This window comes from Seriola lalandi, unplaced genomic scaffold (genome assembly GCF_002814215.2).
Source record: "Seriola lalandi dorsalis isolate HSWRI2012SDOR001 ecotype SW California unplaced genomic scaffold, Sedor1 jcf7180002054584, whole genome shotgun sequence".
Taxonomy (NCBI): Eukaryota; Metazoa; Chordata; class Actinopteri; order Carangiformes; family Carangidae; genus Seriola; species Seriola lalandi.
In genome coordinates, this window is record NW_019525137.1 from 924,723 (window position 1) to 942,756 (window position 18,034).

At 40.8% G+C, this 18,034-nt stretch overlaps 1 protein-coding gene across 2 annotated transcripts; it reads left to right on the forward strand.

Annotated features, from left to right (window-relative positions):
* Window positions 1-6,780: 6,780 nt before the first annotated feature.
* On the forward strand, window positions 6,781-15,674 carry nfyba (nuclear transcription factor Y, beta a). 2 transcript variants are annotated; one of them, XM_023418715.2, is made up of 7 exons: window positions 6,781-6,894; window positions 10,086-10,179; window positions 10,263-10,393; window positions 11,791-11,988; window positions 14,283-14,361; window positions 14,923-15,002; window positions 15,108-15,674. In XM_023418715.2, the coding sequence occupies exons 2-7, from the start codon at window positions 10,086-10,088 to the stop codon at window positions 15,138-15,140; spliced, it is 615 nt and encodes a 204-aa protein (XP_023274483.1). In that variant the 5' UTR covers window positions 6,781-6,894; the 3' UTR covers window positions 15,141-15,674. The 2 variants fall into 2 exon arrangements, with proteins under 2 accessions (XP_023274483.1, XP_023274484.1); XM_023418716.2 differs by lacking the exon at window positions 6,781-6,894 and adding an exon at window positions 6,945-7,193.
* Window positions 15,675-18,034: the final 2,360 nt, after the last annotated feature.

Consider the following 18,034-nt stretch of genomic DNA (forward strand, 5'->3'; position numbering starts at 1 on the left):
GTATGCAGCATCTTCAAATTGCTGTGAGGCCTGTGATAGTCATAGAAACTGATTTGCTTTAATCAAATTGTGCTCTAATGGACAAGAGAGTCCTGTGCACTTTTTCTAATCGGGATATCTGTCTTACTTACACAAGCAGGTCCGACCGAGGGAGAGTATGAAGGTGGTCTGGAGGATAACCTCAGAGAATGTGCATCTAATTGTTGCGCTGTAATGTATGCAACGCACAACGCACAGCAGCACATGCATTAACATAGAGTGGATGGGAACCTCTGGACTCGTGACAAGCGGCAACACACCCCGAGAATTACAATGATGCCCTTGTTGTGCACGCGCGGATGGACAGTGCAAATGTAAATTGATTGAGCTGAGGTAGCAGGGAAAAAACTTAGCATGCTTTTAAGAAACATCTGCCCTCCAGCCCCTGGAGTCGTCTGCATCAGACACTTCACTTCATGATCCAGATGAATATTCAACAGTTGTTTTAGGCGGTCGCTGTGCTCAGAGAGAGTTTAAAAGAGAGGGTGCATCAGGAACTCTGGCCTAATGTCTCAATAATGACAACATATGCACCAATTAAAGTGAGAGCATTCACCAATAAACACTATTAATTTAGCTAATTCCATAATCCTTGTCTAGTTCGTTCCATGTTATTAAAGCTGAGGCTCGTGCCATAATAATACAAACATAAGCCGGAGCTTTTTCTTTATGTAAATGCATCAAATCCCAGAGTCTTATCTCTCTCCTGGAGCCTTTAAATACTCTGCTATAATAAAGCTTACAGAGGCTTTCAAAGGCATAACATTAAAGCTCATCTTCCTTCAAGTTGAGAGCCATAAAACGCATCAGTGGGGCTGTATATTTCCAAGTTATGCTGGAAACAAAGAGTGTGAATGAATGAAAATTTAAACAAACTTATAAAGCAGCACAGACACGAACACAAACACACACCTCAGTCCTCACCTGTCTGTCTCTTCTTCTTCAGTTTAATGGCCTCCTTCACCGATAGTGTCCACCACCCAGTGAAATCGCAAATGACCAGTCCACCCTCGCTACTGGCTACCCCTGGCATCTGATCCAACTCAACACCAGGTGGTGATCGGTGACATCTTTGCTATGGCCAATCTATGGCTAGCACACAGATAGGTCAAAGGTCTGGCCGCCAGAATATCACCAATGTATCAAATGACTATGCGTAATTGGAAAATCACAGTGATGGATGAGCAAAGAATGATCACACACTGCCATATCCCTCAGATTTATTGTGTCTTTAACCTCACCTAACCTTTTTCTTTTGCGACCCACCGCTGCCGAGCCAGTAATGTACAGGCAGACACAAGGACTAGCTGTTGGTTGACAAACTAATGGTTGATCAAAATGTTGGATCAGTGTAGCTTTAATTTGCAAGATGCTTCAATCACATAATGCTAAAATCACCCAATCTACACAAAGGGGCTTTAAAATCTGAAGTAACTTATTCAATTAAAAACACCTGTATATATATATGTAAATATATAATGGTGGCTGACCATTAGCAGTCTTTATCAGCTTTAATAAATGCATGGAAGTCAGGAAGTTACAAATCTAAATGATTTGTGCCAAATGCAGACTATCAGTCAGAAAACCTGCAAGATGATTCAGTGTATTAAGGAGTGTATATAAGGAGGAAATGACAACACAGACTGTGGCCATATGTTGGAGCGAACCAACAAGGATGTGATGGACGTACACAATAGACTGTAGGCCATCTAATGTAAGCAGGCCTTGGAGCAGTGTTTGCAATCAAAGTTAAAGACATTTTAACCAGCAGTGACAGTGTGTGGCTGGTATTGTTTTCATTGCAGTACAATCATGATATTATTTAGTCCAACTGTAGTGGCAGAAATTGTATTAGGTCATCTAGAACCTGACTGCAGGGAGATTTGCCCTTTGTCAGTACACAGTAACGTAGTCTTACAGACTCTATTTAATAAGAAATCAGAAATCTGCCAATTGGATTTTGTTGACCAGCGACCGATAAATCTTTGTTTTTCACAATTTAAAATTTTGTTAACACATTTTTTGTGCTATGTTTCTGTATCTATAGAAAAGGGGTTGTGTGTGTGTGTGTGTATGTGTGTGTGTATGCTTCCTAGTGACATCTACTGTAACAGGAACTACCACACAGGTGGTTTTGGCAGGTATTTAAATGTCTGTGACCAGATTTTGTAGGTGTGATAACGTCACGACCTGCAAGGTAAAGTCACAAAACTTTACAGGTTTGCAGCTGAGATCCAGATAAAGGCAGAGTATGAAGATGGGTGTGGTCTGACCATAGACTGTATATAAAAATGGGCATAGACTCCAGGAAAACATATATGTGATAGTTGCCAAACGTGGACATGTATGCAATTGGCTTCTAAAACTACTTAACAGTTAACTATAAAGTTTACCTCAAATTGTGAAAGCTAACTGTGTTAGCAGCATCTTCGCATGGCGCAGCCAGGAACCTGTCGCAGCCAGGAACCTTTTGCGGTCAGGTAGTGTTCTCGTGGACACAGATTAGATCCACCCTTCAATCCAAATATGGTTCCTCCTTGTTCCAAAAAACAAGATGGGAACATCTATTAAGCCAATCTCGAGGCTTGAAAACAGCAGTTCACAAACCAATGGGTGATGTCATGGAGGGTTGCCACATGGGGACGACCTATGAGCACTGAGAAATTGTCTTAAAGGTTATAATGTAGCAATAATATATAAATAACTACTGAGATGGTCTCCATTTCATGGAGTGGTTATTTTGCATATTCTTGTATACAGTTTGAAATCCAGGAACAAATCTCTGACCTCTGACCTGTGAAATATGCTGTCAATAATAGGTGCATAATTACAGCATCCTCCTTCCCTCGATCAATCAATCTAATCAGTCAGTCCTGTGGGGGATTGTTACACACAGCTCTGTCTGTGCGCTATTACACAGCGATTGTGTGGGCGTTGTTTTGTACTCTCGCTCACTCTCCCACACTCTCTCTATCTGTCTACCTGTTTTCTCCTCCACGACTGAAGCACACAATGACGATTAGCATCCTGACCTGTAAGGAAGGACCTGAGGAGTGGAGAGGGCTGCTGTCTCTCTTACCACACGTCTGTGAACTGCTTGGGCGGGAGATTCTCCTCCCCATGTGGTTTCTTCGTTTCCCTGCATGGTTCAGAGTGTTGGGTTTTATTGTTTAGTTTTTCTTATTTTAGTTTCTTAGTAGTTCAGTTTTTTGTTTTGGTTCAGTAAAATAAGATCTCCATGTGTTTTGGAAGCCTACCAAATTTTATACATCTAGGTTAAGGTTAGATAAGACGTAAAATAGTCCCACGGAGGAGAAAGATTATACCTTAATTGTGCTCCTGTACATGTGAGAATCCTAGTCTCCACAATGTTCATGTCTCCTGAGTTCTCAAGCTTGAATGCAAACTTGATTCATGATGGCCATTTCAGGAGTCTCTCATTAGTTTCTCAGTGCACAAGTCAGAGTCACCATCATCATGTTGGAGCAGGGTCCCTGTGAGTCAGTTAGAAAACATATGTCCTAATCAAGTCCAAAGCACTCAGTTCTCAAAGCCTGAGCCCAGAGTCAAGTCCTAAAGATGCTGTAGGAGTTACTCACAGAAACAAAAACAATTGAGTCAACATTAAAATCTTATTTAGTGGTTACAGTGTGATGGCTGCAGGGAATTTCAGATCTGCAGACTGGGAACAAGAAGCATGTCAGCGATCACAGTATAATTAATACAAAGATAATCCATGACAGTTATTGGCAGAAAACATTACACAGTTATCACCAGCTGGGAAGAGTTATCTCCAGTTAATTGTGGAAAGAGCTAAAAAAAAAAAAAAAAATAGAACAAAGGCGTGGGTGGATTATTGGGGTGGGAGATTTTGTATAATTTGTGGCATCATGATTAAAAAATCTGTACATGGCATTCACTCATGAACATGTGTGAGAGCCTTCAGTTTGTTGGGCATGACTATAAATTCCTGCATTAGATGGTTAGATACTGATACCTAATCATATGCAGTCCTGAGTGAAATATATATTAAGGCACAGATATTAAAATATAAATGAATGAATAAATTCCTGCGATGTAATGAAAACTTAAAGTAGAGAGATGTAAGTCAGCTCGAGGCCATGGTGTGTTGTTATACTGAACTGCTTTATACTGCAATGGGTTCCTGTTATTTGCTCAGTACTTGTTGTTGTCCGTTCTTCCATTTTCTTCAGATTATCCAAGGTCGGGTCTGAGTGACGACAGGTCAAGCAAAGTATTCCAGGAGTCCCTCTTCCCAGAAACATTCTCCAGCTCCTCCTGGAGAATCCCGAGGCGTTCCCACACCAGATGAGGAATAATCTCTCTGTGCTCTGGGTCTAGCCCAAGGCGTCCTGCCAGGTGGACCTGCTTGGAAGACCTCAAATGGACGGCACCCTGGAGGCATCCTAAGAAAATGTCCATACCACCTCAACTGGCTCCTTACCCTATCTCTAAGGCTGGACTCCATAGCAAGAGGTTTTATTTATTTTCACTTTTATTCACTTTTATTCTACAACATCAAATACCTCAGTAAATACCCCACTTGTGATTTTATTTTTACTTTTATGTGTCTTAAAAAAGGTGGTTGCTAACAAGTATCTAAATGAGACTACAGAGGTTGCTGGGGATACCAAACACTTAAACCAATCTACTTACCAGTGTCACTGTCATTTGTAGCATTGTCCAATCTGTGTCTTCCATCATGGACAGCTATGTACGGCAACACCACTTGGAATAACAAGCATTAAACTAATGTAACAGTGTTATAAAAAGTATATCACCAAAAGCTGCTGTTCCGCATCACAAGTGCATTGTTTATTATTATATGGTCCTTTGAACAGAGAAATTCCCAAGCTCTTAATTGGTGGAAAAGACCTATCAGATAGTATGTGTAATAAGTACTGACCTCAGATCCCAAATCAACTCTTTTATGGAAATTATTTTGTGTGAAGTTTCAAGAAATCTCAACCGAGAAAGTTTTAGTCAGACCCAATTAAATTCCAAATAAGATAACATAAATTCACATTAACACAGATAATGTTATTGCCCTTGGAATAAATTATTATTGCATAAATTTGAAGTAGATATTTCTCCAGTGTTCTCATTCTGTAAAACAGAAAATTAATTATTTCTCACTTATTCTATGAATGCATGTCTGGATTGAAGTTTTTCAAATCAATCAATCAAAATGACACCAAAAAGACATGATCTTGTTTGTGAAATACTACAGACTTAAACTCTACCTAAGCAAATCACATCCATAAGGCTTTTTCAAGTCACTCCTGATATCTGTTTTTCCAAGATACCAATAAACAAAAAAACTAGAGACCTCTCATAAAAATAAATGAATAAATAAACTCTCTAATACGCTTTGTATAGAAAAGAGAACTTCTGAAAAATGTGCATCTTAGAGCAAAAAGCTTAATTTTTGGAAAAATGAAAAGTGTAACCTGAGTTTCTTTTTTGTTAACTCCATTTCACATCTTTACAGTTTCAACCATTTTATAATAAAAAATCTAAACATTCAACACACAACTACTGAACAGCTGTAACATAACACCTCCTTTTCTCTTTCGTTACCTGATTTTCGTTTTTCTTTGTTCTGAAGTTTTAATTTATGCAAGTTCTGAATCCAGACAGTCAATACTTTATTGCTTCAGTATCTCTGTAATATTTTTTTTTTTTTTAGAAAATATAAAAGTGAAAAGTGAAAATATAAAATGCCTTGACTTTATTACAAAGAATAAACTTTCCTGCACCTACATGCTCTAAACATTTTCCATTTTGTGTCATGAATGATCAATGGTGCCTTTATTTTGATTGACTTATGTAGGATCTGAAACAGTGTTTGATTCTGATTACAGATAAAACTATTTTGAGGTGATTGTTTGTTTTTGCAACAATTGGGTTTTGATTTTACAGTTTTGAGAAAAGCATGGAAAGTTTCAAGAAATGTTTTAGCAAATGTGACAAACTGTAATACTAAGAAAGCACCCTTTGTTGTTTAAAGTATCAAGGCGCCATCTTGTGGTAAAAAAAGGTTCACTCAGCAGCTGCCGGAGAAACCGGTTTTATAGACTCACTATATCATTTAAAACACCAAGCATATAAACACAACGGACTATCAAAATGCATTTTATGTAATTAATTGATATTAAATAAATTTACGTTACGTTGCATGATCTCTCTCTCTCTCTCTCTCTCTCTCACACACACACGCACACACACACACACACACACAGAGAGAGAGAGAGAGAGAGAGAGAGAAAGAGGCGCTCCAGGCGGAGGCTAGTGGAGATGCGTTCCCTTGCTGCCAGTAATGTGGGAATTATAACAATTCCGTGCGATTACCACCGAACGACGTTCCTCTGAAAGAACAACATTTATATCATTGACTATTTACCGTAATGGCAATCTCAGGGGGGATTAGACCATATGAACAAGTTTCTATAAAAGTTTTCTATTCTATTACAGTTTTGAATAATGAATGCAAGTTAGATGTGTATTTCTTCTCAATCTGTCGTTTCCGAATTCAGTGAAGGTGTGCTTGACTTTGAATGATATACTGAAATAACAGCTAAACCACTGTTTTTTTCAAAATCATCTACCACATTCGATGTGATTGAACCAGGTTTCAACTAGAGATGTTGCGTTAGAGGTCAAGGTTCTGCGGTGTAGGAGCCTGTAAGGAGTCCCTGAACGCCGAGTGGCCCCCTGCCGGCCACCGGCGGTAGTACAGTCGCAGCTCCGCGCTGGGACTGGTCCTTTCGCAGCCATTTTCTGTCCAACCAAACAGCCGTCTCAGGGAGGTAACCAACCAGGGCTTCATTGCAGGTTTGTGCCTGGCTCCGGCCAATGATTGCTAACCGATTTCTCGTTAGCTCGAATGGAAATGTCCGTCTCTGTCTGATTTTTTATTTGTTGTCTGAGTGAATGAGGGTTGCTCATCAGGAAGTATCAGCGGGTGAAACTTTAAAAAGAAGTCTTTATCGTTTCGGCCTCGGCCACGTCTTGCTCTGCTACGTACGACAAAGAACAGGCCAGCGCGGTCTGTGCAGGCGCCAGCTGCAGCGGCTTTACACTGAGAATATGCTCAAGGGACACTATGTACCTGAAAAGGTTAACTACAGCAGGTAACAGCCCACTGGACAGCGTCTCTCCATTGTGCTCAACTAATTGACTTAGTTTCAAAGAGACCAGTGAACTAGCTAGTTAGCTAAACATGAACATACCCGCGCCTGATATATGCTAGTCCAGTTAGCACAAGATAGCTAAACACAGGTCGGTGCATTCAGCGTGTGCGTAGCGGGAAGTGGCCTCCCCCGGGTTACAGCTGTAAAACATAACTTATAATGCTAACCCCACTAACACAACCAGCTAACAGTCCCATTGTCGAGGCAGAACCCGCGAACACATCTCATCATATAACCGACCAGACATGAAGGGGGAGTCCACCCCTGGAAACGTCCTGCAGAAGAGGCTCCACATCTAGCTGCTATCTGTAAAATGGAAACCTGTAATGAATATGACCTGAGTGCAACAACAGGCCAGTAAGCTGATGAATCAGCTGTCAGCTAGTCCATATCGTTAACACAGACAAAAGCAAAACGCTCATTTGGATCAACAGATAACAGAAACAAATGGCCCGAAATGTTTAGATTCTTACTCCTGAATAACATGAAATTAGTCATCAGATCAACATGAAGTCCTTCCAGCACTTATTCATGGCCGTGTGTTCACTATGGAAAGCCCCATGTTGTCTATTACATGTCATCATTTTTCAGCCTGATGTGATAATGGGACTGAGGGAATCAGCAGCATTCATGTGAAGAATTGATTGACCAAAATTATTGTGCCAAGACCAATTCAGTGCAAGTTTCCTGTGATGTTTGTGTGGCTGTAGTAACTGAAGAACCTTAACATGACAGGCCCCCACCCCTCCTACATAGAGACAAGACCCTGGGCCCACGGCCCTGTGCTTGATGAGCATGTTTAGTGATATGTTCATGATTCTTAATCGATGCTGCATGAAAGGCGAACATATATTCGACTTTAATCTGAAAGTGGCTTTAAATTTCAATTAATAGGGCTTTAGTTTAAATTGCAGAAACCGTGTCATGTGGTCATCAGGCATTCAGAGAAGCCAAAAACTTAACTGATATAAAGTGTTGTGTAATGGTTTAAGGGACAAGGGAGAGTGAGGATGCTTCCAGAATAATGCCATGAATAGATTTTATTTATCACTGAGCTTCATCTAAAGAGAAGTAAGCTGAGATGAAGAAATCACTCGGGTGCAAGTTCCTGGAAAAAAAGTCTACCTACACAGGTTTCGGCCAGTCACACCTGACACCTGTTGTTCCGACTACAATCCTTCCTCCTTTACAACAGCTCACTCCAGCTGTCGGTCTCCGGAAAAAGTAAACCTATAACAGTATTTATTGAATTGATTATATTCTACAGAAGTGAATATCAACAGTGACTTAAATAAGAAATTGTAGAAAATATAAAATGTAGAAAATAATAAGCTTTGGCTCTGCATCCTGGTTTAGTCTAGTCCTCTCAATATTATACAGTTAGCTTTTGCTGTACAATGTAAACATAGGTTTACAGGCTGTGTCTGCAGCTTTATTATTCATTTATTAGCTGCACCAGGTCCATTGTAACTGCCTCTCCCAGATTTCCTTTTATATATTTTAAACATTCATTCAAATATAAAAAACAACTTGGTTGAATACTTAATGGATAGTATTTACTGAGAGATGTGCATCCATATTGCCCAGTATGCTCGGTTAATCAACATTTTAAATTCAATATTTAATCAACAGTCGGTGCCACTGTCGTTGCTTTCCATCATGTCCAGAGTTGTAACTACACCAACAGACCAGATGATTATTGTCTTGTTTTAAAATGATGCTCACCATTCGATGTCTGGACTGGTCCCTACAGAGGTTACTGCTTCTGCTGGAAAGCACCAGTTTCATTTATTTTCCCAGTGGAAGTTTTTAAACACTGTTGCATGTTGGTGTTTATAAAACATAATAAGTTGTTGTATTTCATGCTCACCTTTGTCAGACACATAGTCACAGAACAGACCTGGATGTGGCCGGTGAGCACCAAGAGACTCACTGGCATCCATAAAAGGAATTCATAAATTTGGGGGCGCATGATTCCAATGATTCAGACAATTTGGAACCTGTTCTCAACTTGAACCGGTTCTCGACCCCCATCCCTAATCCACTTATTCCTTTAAAACAGCATCAGCTCTCCTCAGTTCACATGCACACAGTTTTTGAGGTGGGTTCTTCCAGCAGCTTGGAGAACCTGCCACAGTTCTTCTGTCTCAGTGTCTCTTCATGTAATCCCAAACTGACTCCATGATGCTGAGATCAGGTCTCTGTGTGGTCCATCAACCATCTGCGGCTCCTTGTTCTTCTTGACCCTGAAGATAGGTCTCTATGACCCTGGCTGAGTGTTTGGACTCATTGTCGTGCTGCTGAATGAATCTGAGACTGATCTGATGGGATTATGTGATGAGAAGAATCCAAACATCTAAAGTACTAAGTGTATATCGGGTTGTATTTCAAATTATAGTCTTAGATGTGTTATGGTCCTTTTTAACTAAAGGAAGCTGCACTGTCCTTCTGATTTAGGATCAGCATCAGGACTGTCTTAACCTGTGAGCAGTTGATGACTGAACAATCATACCCACTAATTCTCCAGAAAGTAGGGTTGTTTCAGAAAACTTTTCCATAAAACTTCATGAAATGTAATTTTCCAGAGCCTGTAGAGAGATAGTCAAGGTGTTGTTTTGTCTTTCGGGTCATTTACTGTAAGAAAAACAACAAATTGTCACATGGGAGAAGCTGAAAACTGCTGCCTTTCCTGGATTTTTTGTACTTCCTGCTTCCCTGCATGTATCATTGAGTCCCAAAGGGTGTGAGTGTGTGATTCCAAGGAGTGATTGTTACAGTCAGGCTTTGCAGGTATATTGAAGTCCATGTGTGTGACGTGTGTTTGTCTTACAGATGGACGGAGACAGCTCAACCACCGATGCGTCCCAGCTGGGCATCACTGGCGAGTACATGGCGTCCAGTCACTACGTTCTCCAGTCTCAAGATGGTGAGCAAGAGACAGACTGATGCTGGTCTGAGAACAGTGGTCAGTGAAGAGCTGCTGACTCTGTGTGTTTGTGTTTTGTGTAGATGATGCAGAGGAGAGTCTGAACGACCATGAAGACGGCGGCGTCAAAGAGAACTACAGGGAACAGGACATCTACCTGCCTATCGCCAACGTGGCTCGCATCATGAAGAACGCTGTTCCTCAGACTGGAAAGGTTTGTGAGGGGAGAAGGGACGGAGCGGGAATGATCAGTTTCATTATGGATATTTTATCTTATGTTTTTTTTTTTTTTGGATCATATTTAGAGTGAGAGGAAATGAGACTGATCATCTTCGTTATGATGAGGATGATATTGTTTAATTTCCACTTCAAAACCAAATCTGGCTCTTAAAATAGAGCACAGGTGAAGGTTTAAATTTGAACACATATTTCTCTGAGGTTTGAGAGAGTGGTCCAGATGAGTCCTGTACATAGTCCGACTCTCCACAAGGGAAAACATTGACTTCAGAATGCCTTAAAATGACTGAAAACTAAAATAAAATGTAATTACGGCAGCCATTTTGATATGTTTTTTGTTTATTTTATTGGAATATTTATTTTTTTAAGTTCAGTAGTTGTTGGTAAAGTCTGTCCCTCCTCTGCTAAGTCCACACTCCTGTGTTTTAATTTTAAAACGAAAACGTCCAGATTATCACACCTGAAAACACATATCACAGGACCATTCATGTACACTGGGCATGCAGCAGGTGTAAACAACAAACAGATTGTCTACTCTGCAGTTGATGGGGCGCACAGAATCCTCTGAACGAGGAACAGCAAAGACAGTTGTAGCGTTAAGATACAGAATTTAACTGAACGACAGCTGCTAGCAAAGACAACAAGGTCAGAAACATTGTAATTCATTATCATGTTGTATTCACCACTGGTAGTACACACTGATGAGAGCCAATCAGGAGAGACCGTAGGTGTGTACGTCATCGTTTCCAAAGGTCTCCATTTTTGCCTGTCCAGACTACAACACAACCCCATAGTTTTCAGACTAAAACGGGTCCAGCAGAGTTTCTGAAAGTCTCTGTTTTAGGCGCTGAAAACACAAGTCCTGTGGACGGAGTTGTAAAATTGGAAAAGAGATGAGTTTTAAAATGTAAATTTCGTAGTGTGGATGTAGCCTGTCTCTGTTTTAACACCTGACAGTGTAACATCACCTGCTCTGGGTTACAGTGTGTCTCCAAAACCGTCGCATCAGGGCTCCACACTGCAACCACAATATGTAATTTTTGTGAGTGTGCAAGTTAGAGTTACACGTGTTCACATTTGTGTGAGTGCATGATGATCATTAGACCCTCCAGGACGGGTACTGCATCAGCCTTTGTGGTTGAAAGTAGTGCTTTTTCTTTAGAGCCAGTCAGTCTCTTCCACCAGTCTCTTCCGCTCTATCATTCTCATGGAGTGTACACTGATAATTAAATAAAAAAAAAAGATTAAAAGATAAAGTGAGGAGAGCAGGAGGCTTGTGCAGAGGGAGATTAGTCTGTTAATAACAATATAATGTTTAAAACCGTCAGCCGTCTTCCTCTCTGTAATATGTGTGTTTGTGTGTTATTTCCACAGATTGCAAAAGATGCCAAGGAGTGTGTACAGGAGTGTGTGAGCGAGTTCATCAGCTTCATCACGTCGGAGGCGAGCGAGCGCTGCCACCAGGAGAAGAGGAAGACCATCAACGGGGAGGACATCCTGTTCGCCATGTCCACATTGGGCTTCGATATGTACGTGGAGCCGCTGAAGCTCTACCTGCAGAAGTTCAGAGAGGTGAGACACACAGTGGCCACACACACACACACACACACAGTCAGGGCACGAGAATCGGCAGCGCTGATTGTCAAGTGCATGATTCAGAACATCTTCAGAGATAAAAAGAAATTTTCTGAAAACAGAATGTTTCGATAAAATGTTACTGGAGAAAAGTGAAAAAATATCAACTTGCATAATCAAGTGAAATGATACAAACAGAATGTACACTGGACACAGTTATTGGGCCTTTTGTTGAATTTGAATTAGTTCCTCAAACAAAATAAAATAAAAGAGCTTCAAGCTGACCTGAATTTAAGACCAGGGATGTCACAGGAAAAGTAATAAAGCATTTCCTTAATTTCATATTTTAATAGGCATTAAAAACAGGATCAGTAAAAAGAATTTATAAATGAACGATTAATCCATCAATAAATACTTCAGATTTAAAAATGGATGAACAAAAACAGCATAAAACTCTCATTAGATAAACCATTTATTAATTCATGAATAAATAATAGAATTTGAAAAACTATTTGAGAAGGTATTTTAAAAAACAGAATACATTCCTGGATTCCCAAAATTTCTATTTCCTTTTCCTATTAGCTAATCGATTAGCAAAGTAATTTCGCTTCTCCTTTTAGCTTTTCTTCCTCTACTTCTTTATAGGCTCTGAAAACAAGGTTGGATTTTGATAAGTTTTGATCTGGCTTGAATCCAGTGGAAGTAGTCAGCGATGGCTAATATGACCTGCTATTCATATATATATATTTATTATATCATTATATTGTAACAACTGAAAGTGACGATCTGCACCAGCTGAGCTTCAGTGATAAGAGTCAGAACCAGGGATGGGTGAGTGAGGTCAGGTTTTTATCACTTCTTTATAGGTCTGCTACTTTGATAGTCATTATTATAAAAGAATATGTCATGTTTTCCCGTGTGCATGTGTTGAACATGTATGTGTAAGCAGACCCCTTCCCATTGCCCTGGGAATATAAACCAGAAACCGTGAATTGGTTCCACAAGATCCTGCTCAGTTTAAAGATCTGCGGTGAAGCAGTTAGTCTGCACACACTCAGCTTTACGTTCAGCTTCTTCACAGTAATCAGCTCTGTCTAACACTGCTACGTACTGGTGGTGGACTGGAGACTGTGGGCAGAGCAGGAAACATCACTTTCCTCTAAGTTGATGCTTGTTTAAAAGGGTTAACTTTTTACTCACTAAGGTAAATTTAAAGCACATTAAGGCTCCACGATATGCAAAACAAATCATATAGTGATTATTTTTGGCAGTTATTGTGATATGAGTCATGATTTCATGCATTTTACTTTTGCTGAACATTTTTAAAAATGATGATGATGTGATTTTTGTTGAGTCTTGTCCCAAACAAACATGTTCCTTCACGTCTGGAGAATACGATTTGTAGGTTAGGGGCATCTCTGTAGCACCACAACACTTATGGTGCAAACAATGAACAACACACATTTTACCTTTATCAATAAAACTGCAGCTCCTGTGAATTTGATGTTGCACTTGGCCACATTGTGATTTATTGCACATTCAGTAGGCTCTGTCAACTCAAGTATGTCTAACTTCAGTCACTGTAACCATATAAACCTAATCTCACTCTCTGGTCTCTTCCAGTACTGATCAATAAGAAGTTTGATTTGTCATATTTCCACACTCTTCTGGTCTCTGGGTTATGTGATTAAAACATTCAATTAACAACAAAATCCACCTCAGGCTTTCCTGGTTATCAGTCCAGTCCAGTTTAGTTCAGTAAAGGGGAAAAAATCCTCAATATGAGAAAAAAAAAGGATTTTCAAACAATTTGAATGTTTTTAAAGATCATTTCATCATAACATTTGAATGATGTCTTTTCACTAAAATCATACTGTTTTGCAAATGATTCTTCGGCCCATTTACGACACCTTCATGCCGGCCCACAGGTTGGGAGCCACTGCTGTAGAGTAAAAAATTACACATGGCAATAAGTCTGCCTGTTTTTACATGTGATGAATCTGATACAAACTGTAAACGAACTCACATGTGCAGCAGCGAAGAGGAATCTAAGCACGTTTCCATGGTAACTGAGGACGGACTTATTTGGGCTACCTTAATGCAGCAGAATTTAAGCCTGGTTTAATGCATTGTCTGTCTTTATGAAACACACCTCACACTGACTCGTGTTTATTCATCGTCTGGTTTCTACATGAGACTGTAAAAGGATGAAAATAGATAATGACCACACAACAGTGTTCTTGTTTAGTTCCACATGTGTCATACTTCCTGCTTCTGTGGTGTTTTTGCAGGCGATGAAGGGGGAGAAGGGGATCCCTGGGGTGTCGGTGGGAGAAAGCCTGGGGGAGGATCTCACAGACGACAGCTTCAGTAAGTAGAACTGTTCTGTGTTTTGGGCTATGTCCACACTACTACGTTTTCTTTTTAAAACAGCATTTTAAAATGAAAACAGTCTCTGTCTATGCTAACACACCTGAAACCATTCATGTACACTGAGCATGTGCGAGCCAGTGTAAACAGGATCTGGCTCTTAAAATAGAGCACAGGTGAAGGTTTGAAGTGGAACATATGAGAATTTCTCATGCTTAGTATTTCTCTGAGGTTTACGAGAGTGGTCCAGATGAGTCCTGTACATAGTCTGACTCTCTCTGTTTCTGTTCGTCCAGACTACAACACAACCCCAGAGTTTTCAAAATAAAACTCTACCCCAGAGTTTTCAAAATAAAACGTTTTTCAGGGCTCAAAAACTCTGTGGATGAGGATGAAGGAGAAAACAAAGGACAAGAGATGTGTTTGAAAACGAAAATGTAGTTGTGTGGACGTAACCTTAGAATTCATCCTGCCTGTTCAGTTTGTCTTGTTTTATGGTCTCAATCTGATCTTTGTTTTTGAAGTTCAGTCTCGTTAAAATCCATTTTCTCCCTTCATCAGCAAATCCCCTTCCAGCAGGGATTATCACAGCAGATGGCCAGCAGCAAAACGTCATGGTGTACACCACCTCATATCAACAGGTAAAGCCTACACTGAGGCAGCAGCAGCTCACAGCTCTGCTCCACTATTGATCATTTAGGAAATAATACACACCTTCTCCACTGACCCATGTGGCTCTGTTCCAGATTCCCACTGTACAACAGATCCAGTTTTCATGACGAGGACTTACTCCAAGCCTGACCACAGCAGTTTCACACCGGGCTCACGCCTGCCTGATGACCTCTGACCCTGCCACAGGGTAAAGGTTAGCAGACGGACAGGGAGAGAGGAGGGAGAGGCTTCTGCACGAAACCTCATGTACACAGAAATCACTACCTGTTGAGTAGAAAGTGTAGTTTCTAGTTGTGAGGTAGCAAATGTTTTGGAGTGCATCCAAAGCACCTGGGGAATCTGAGGCTTTATTTTAAAGGCTAGTCTTATTACATGATTTAGTGGTGGAATTGTTTTTGTGCGTGTGTGTTTATGTGTTTGCTTTTATGCATTAATTTTTCTTGTGGGGGGGGTGGGGTTGGTAGTTTGGGAAAGTGTTGTATTGGAAGCTTATTTTTAAGGTCTTCTCTGTTTGAACCGAGAGAAGCCATGTTGTTACTGTCACATCAGATCATGCAGCTCTTTTGCTCTTTTGTAAGTTCAGACAATTTACCATGTGCTTAAATGTCATGTAAATCCTTTGAATAAAAATTCAAAAGTGATGTTTAATTTTTACCGTTTTTATTTACTCCCACTCAGAGGAGTGTAACTCTGTGTGGAGTCACTATCTCGCGGCTGTGGAGGGTCTCTTCATTATGGGGGAGGGTGTTAATACAACTGCACGCTTTGAAACGTCCTCACCTTTCTCTGATGGAAACAGGAAATTCATTGTTACCCAAAATATTTCAGGAAGATATTGTGATTAAATCAATATTTATCTAAAAGATAATCTTATATTAATGATGTAGGTGTGTGGGCAACGACATGGTCCTCATCACATTCATGGCATAGATAGCTTGTTAAAGGAAAATTATTAATTGAATAAATAAAAATTCACTGCCGTGCTTCATGTTTTCGTTTTCCGTCTTAATCTAATTACATCCTTATTTTTTCTATGTTTAATTTCAATTATGCCATATACAGTATCTCACAAAAGTGAGTGCACCCCTCACATTTTTGCAAATATTTTATTATATCTTTTCATGGGACAACACTATAGAAATTAAACTTTGATATAACCTAAAGTAGTGAGTGTACAGCTTGTATAGCAGTATAGATTTACTGTCCTCTGAAAATAACTCAACACACAGCCATTAATGTCTAAACAGCTGGCAACACAAGTGAGTACACCTCACAGTGAACATGTCCAAATTGTGCCCAATTGGGTCGTTGTCCCTCCCTGGTGTCATGTGACTCGTCAGTTTAAAAAAGTTACAGGTGTGAATGGGGAGCAGGGCTGTTAAATTTGGTGTTTTCTCTCTCATACCTTCATACTGGTCACTGGATATTCAACATGGCCCCTAATGGCAAAGAAAACTCTGAGGATCTGAAAAATGGAATTGTTGCTCTTCATAAAGATGGCCTAGGCTGTAAGAAGATTCTTAACACCCTGAAACAGCTACAGCACGGTGGCCAAGATCATACAGCGGTTTTCCAGGACAGGTTCCACTCAGACCAGGTTTTGCTAGGGTCGACCAAAGAAGTTGAGTCCACGTGTTTAGTGTCATATCCAGAGGTGCATTGCTGCAGAGGTTGAAGAAGTGGGGGGGTCAGCCCGTCAGTGGTCAGACCATACGCCGCACACTGCATCAAATCGTTCTGCATGTCCGTCGTCCCAGAAGGAAGCCTCTCCTGAAGCTGATGCACAAGAAAGCCTGCAAAGAGTTTGCTGAAGACAGGCAGTCCAAGAGCATGGATTACCGGAACCATGTCCTGTGGTCTGACGAGACCAAGATAAACTTGTTTGGCTCAGATGGTGTCAAGCGTGTGTGTGGCGGCACCCTGGCGAGGAGTACAAAGACAACTGTGTCTTGCCTACAGTCAAGCATGGTGGTGGTAGCGTCATGGTCTGGGGCTCCATGAGTGCTGCCGGCACTGTGGAGCTGCAGTTCAATGAGGGAAACATGAATTCAAACATGTACTGTGACATTCTGAAGCAGAGCATGATCCCCGTCCCTTCGGAAACCGGGCCGCAGGGCAGTTTTCCAACATGATAACGACCCCAAACACACCTCCAAGATGACAACTGCCTTGCTGAGGAAGCTGAAGGTAAAGGTGATGGACTGGCCAAGAATGTCTCCAGACCTAAACCCAATTGAGCACCTGTGGGGCATCCTCAGGCGGAGGAGCGCAAGGTGTCTAACATCCACCAGCTCTGTGATGTCATCATGGAGGAGTGGAAGAATTCCAGTAGCAACCTGTGCAGCTCTGGTGAATTCCATGCCCAAGAGGGTTAATGCAGTACTACATAATAATGGTGGTCACACAAAATATTGACAGTTTGGGCACAATTTGGACATGTTCACTGTGAGGTGAGGTGTTGCCAGCTGTTTAGACATTAATGGCTGTGTGTTGAGTTATTTTCAGAGGACAGTAAATCTATACTGCTATACAAGCTGTACACTCACTACTTTAGGTTATATCAAAGTCTCATTTCTTTAGTGTTGTCCCCTGAAAAGATATAATAAATTATTTGCAAAAATGTGAGGGGTGCACTCACTTTTGTGAGATACTGTATATGGCATTTCATCCATCCCGGACTCAAAGCGATGCCGCACTTGTCTGGGAGTGCGGTTTGTAAATCTGCATCGATCCAGACTCCGTTGGCGGCTTTATAACCCACTCCCAATTAAGGGTCATTAGTTTGGAATGAAACTCAATGTGGCGGACCCTTCACACAAACGCACAAACGGAGTGAGAGTGGGTAGGGGGAGTGTGTATGGGCCGGATTTGAATTGGGCCTATTTGTTCTCACACTGCAATAGAGACGGGTGGATACTGGGAGCTTTTCTGCATTTCTGCAAAACTTAATTGAACTTTTCCCTGTGGTAAGGCCCCTTTCAAAAGAAAACGCATTGTCATT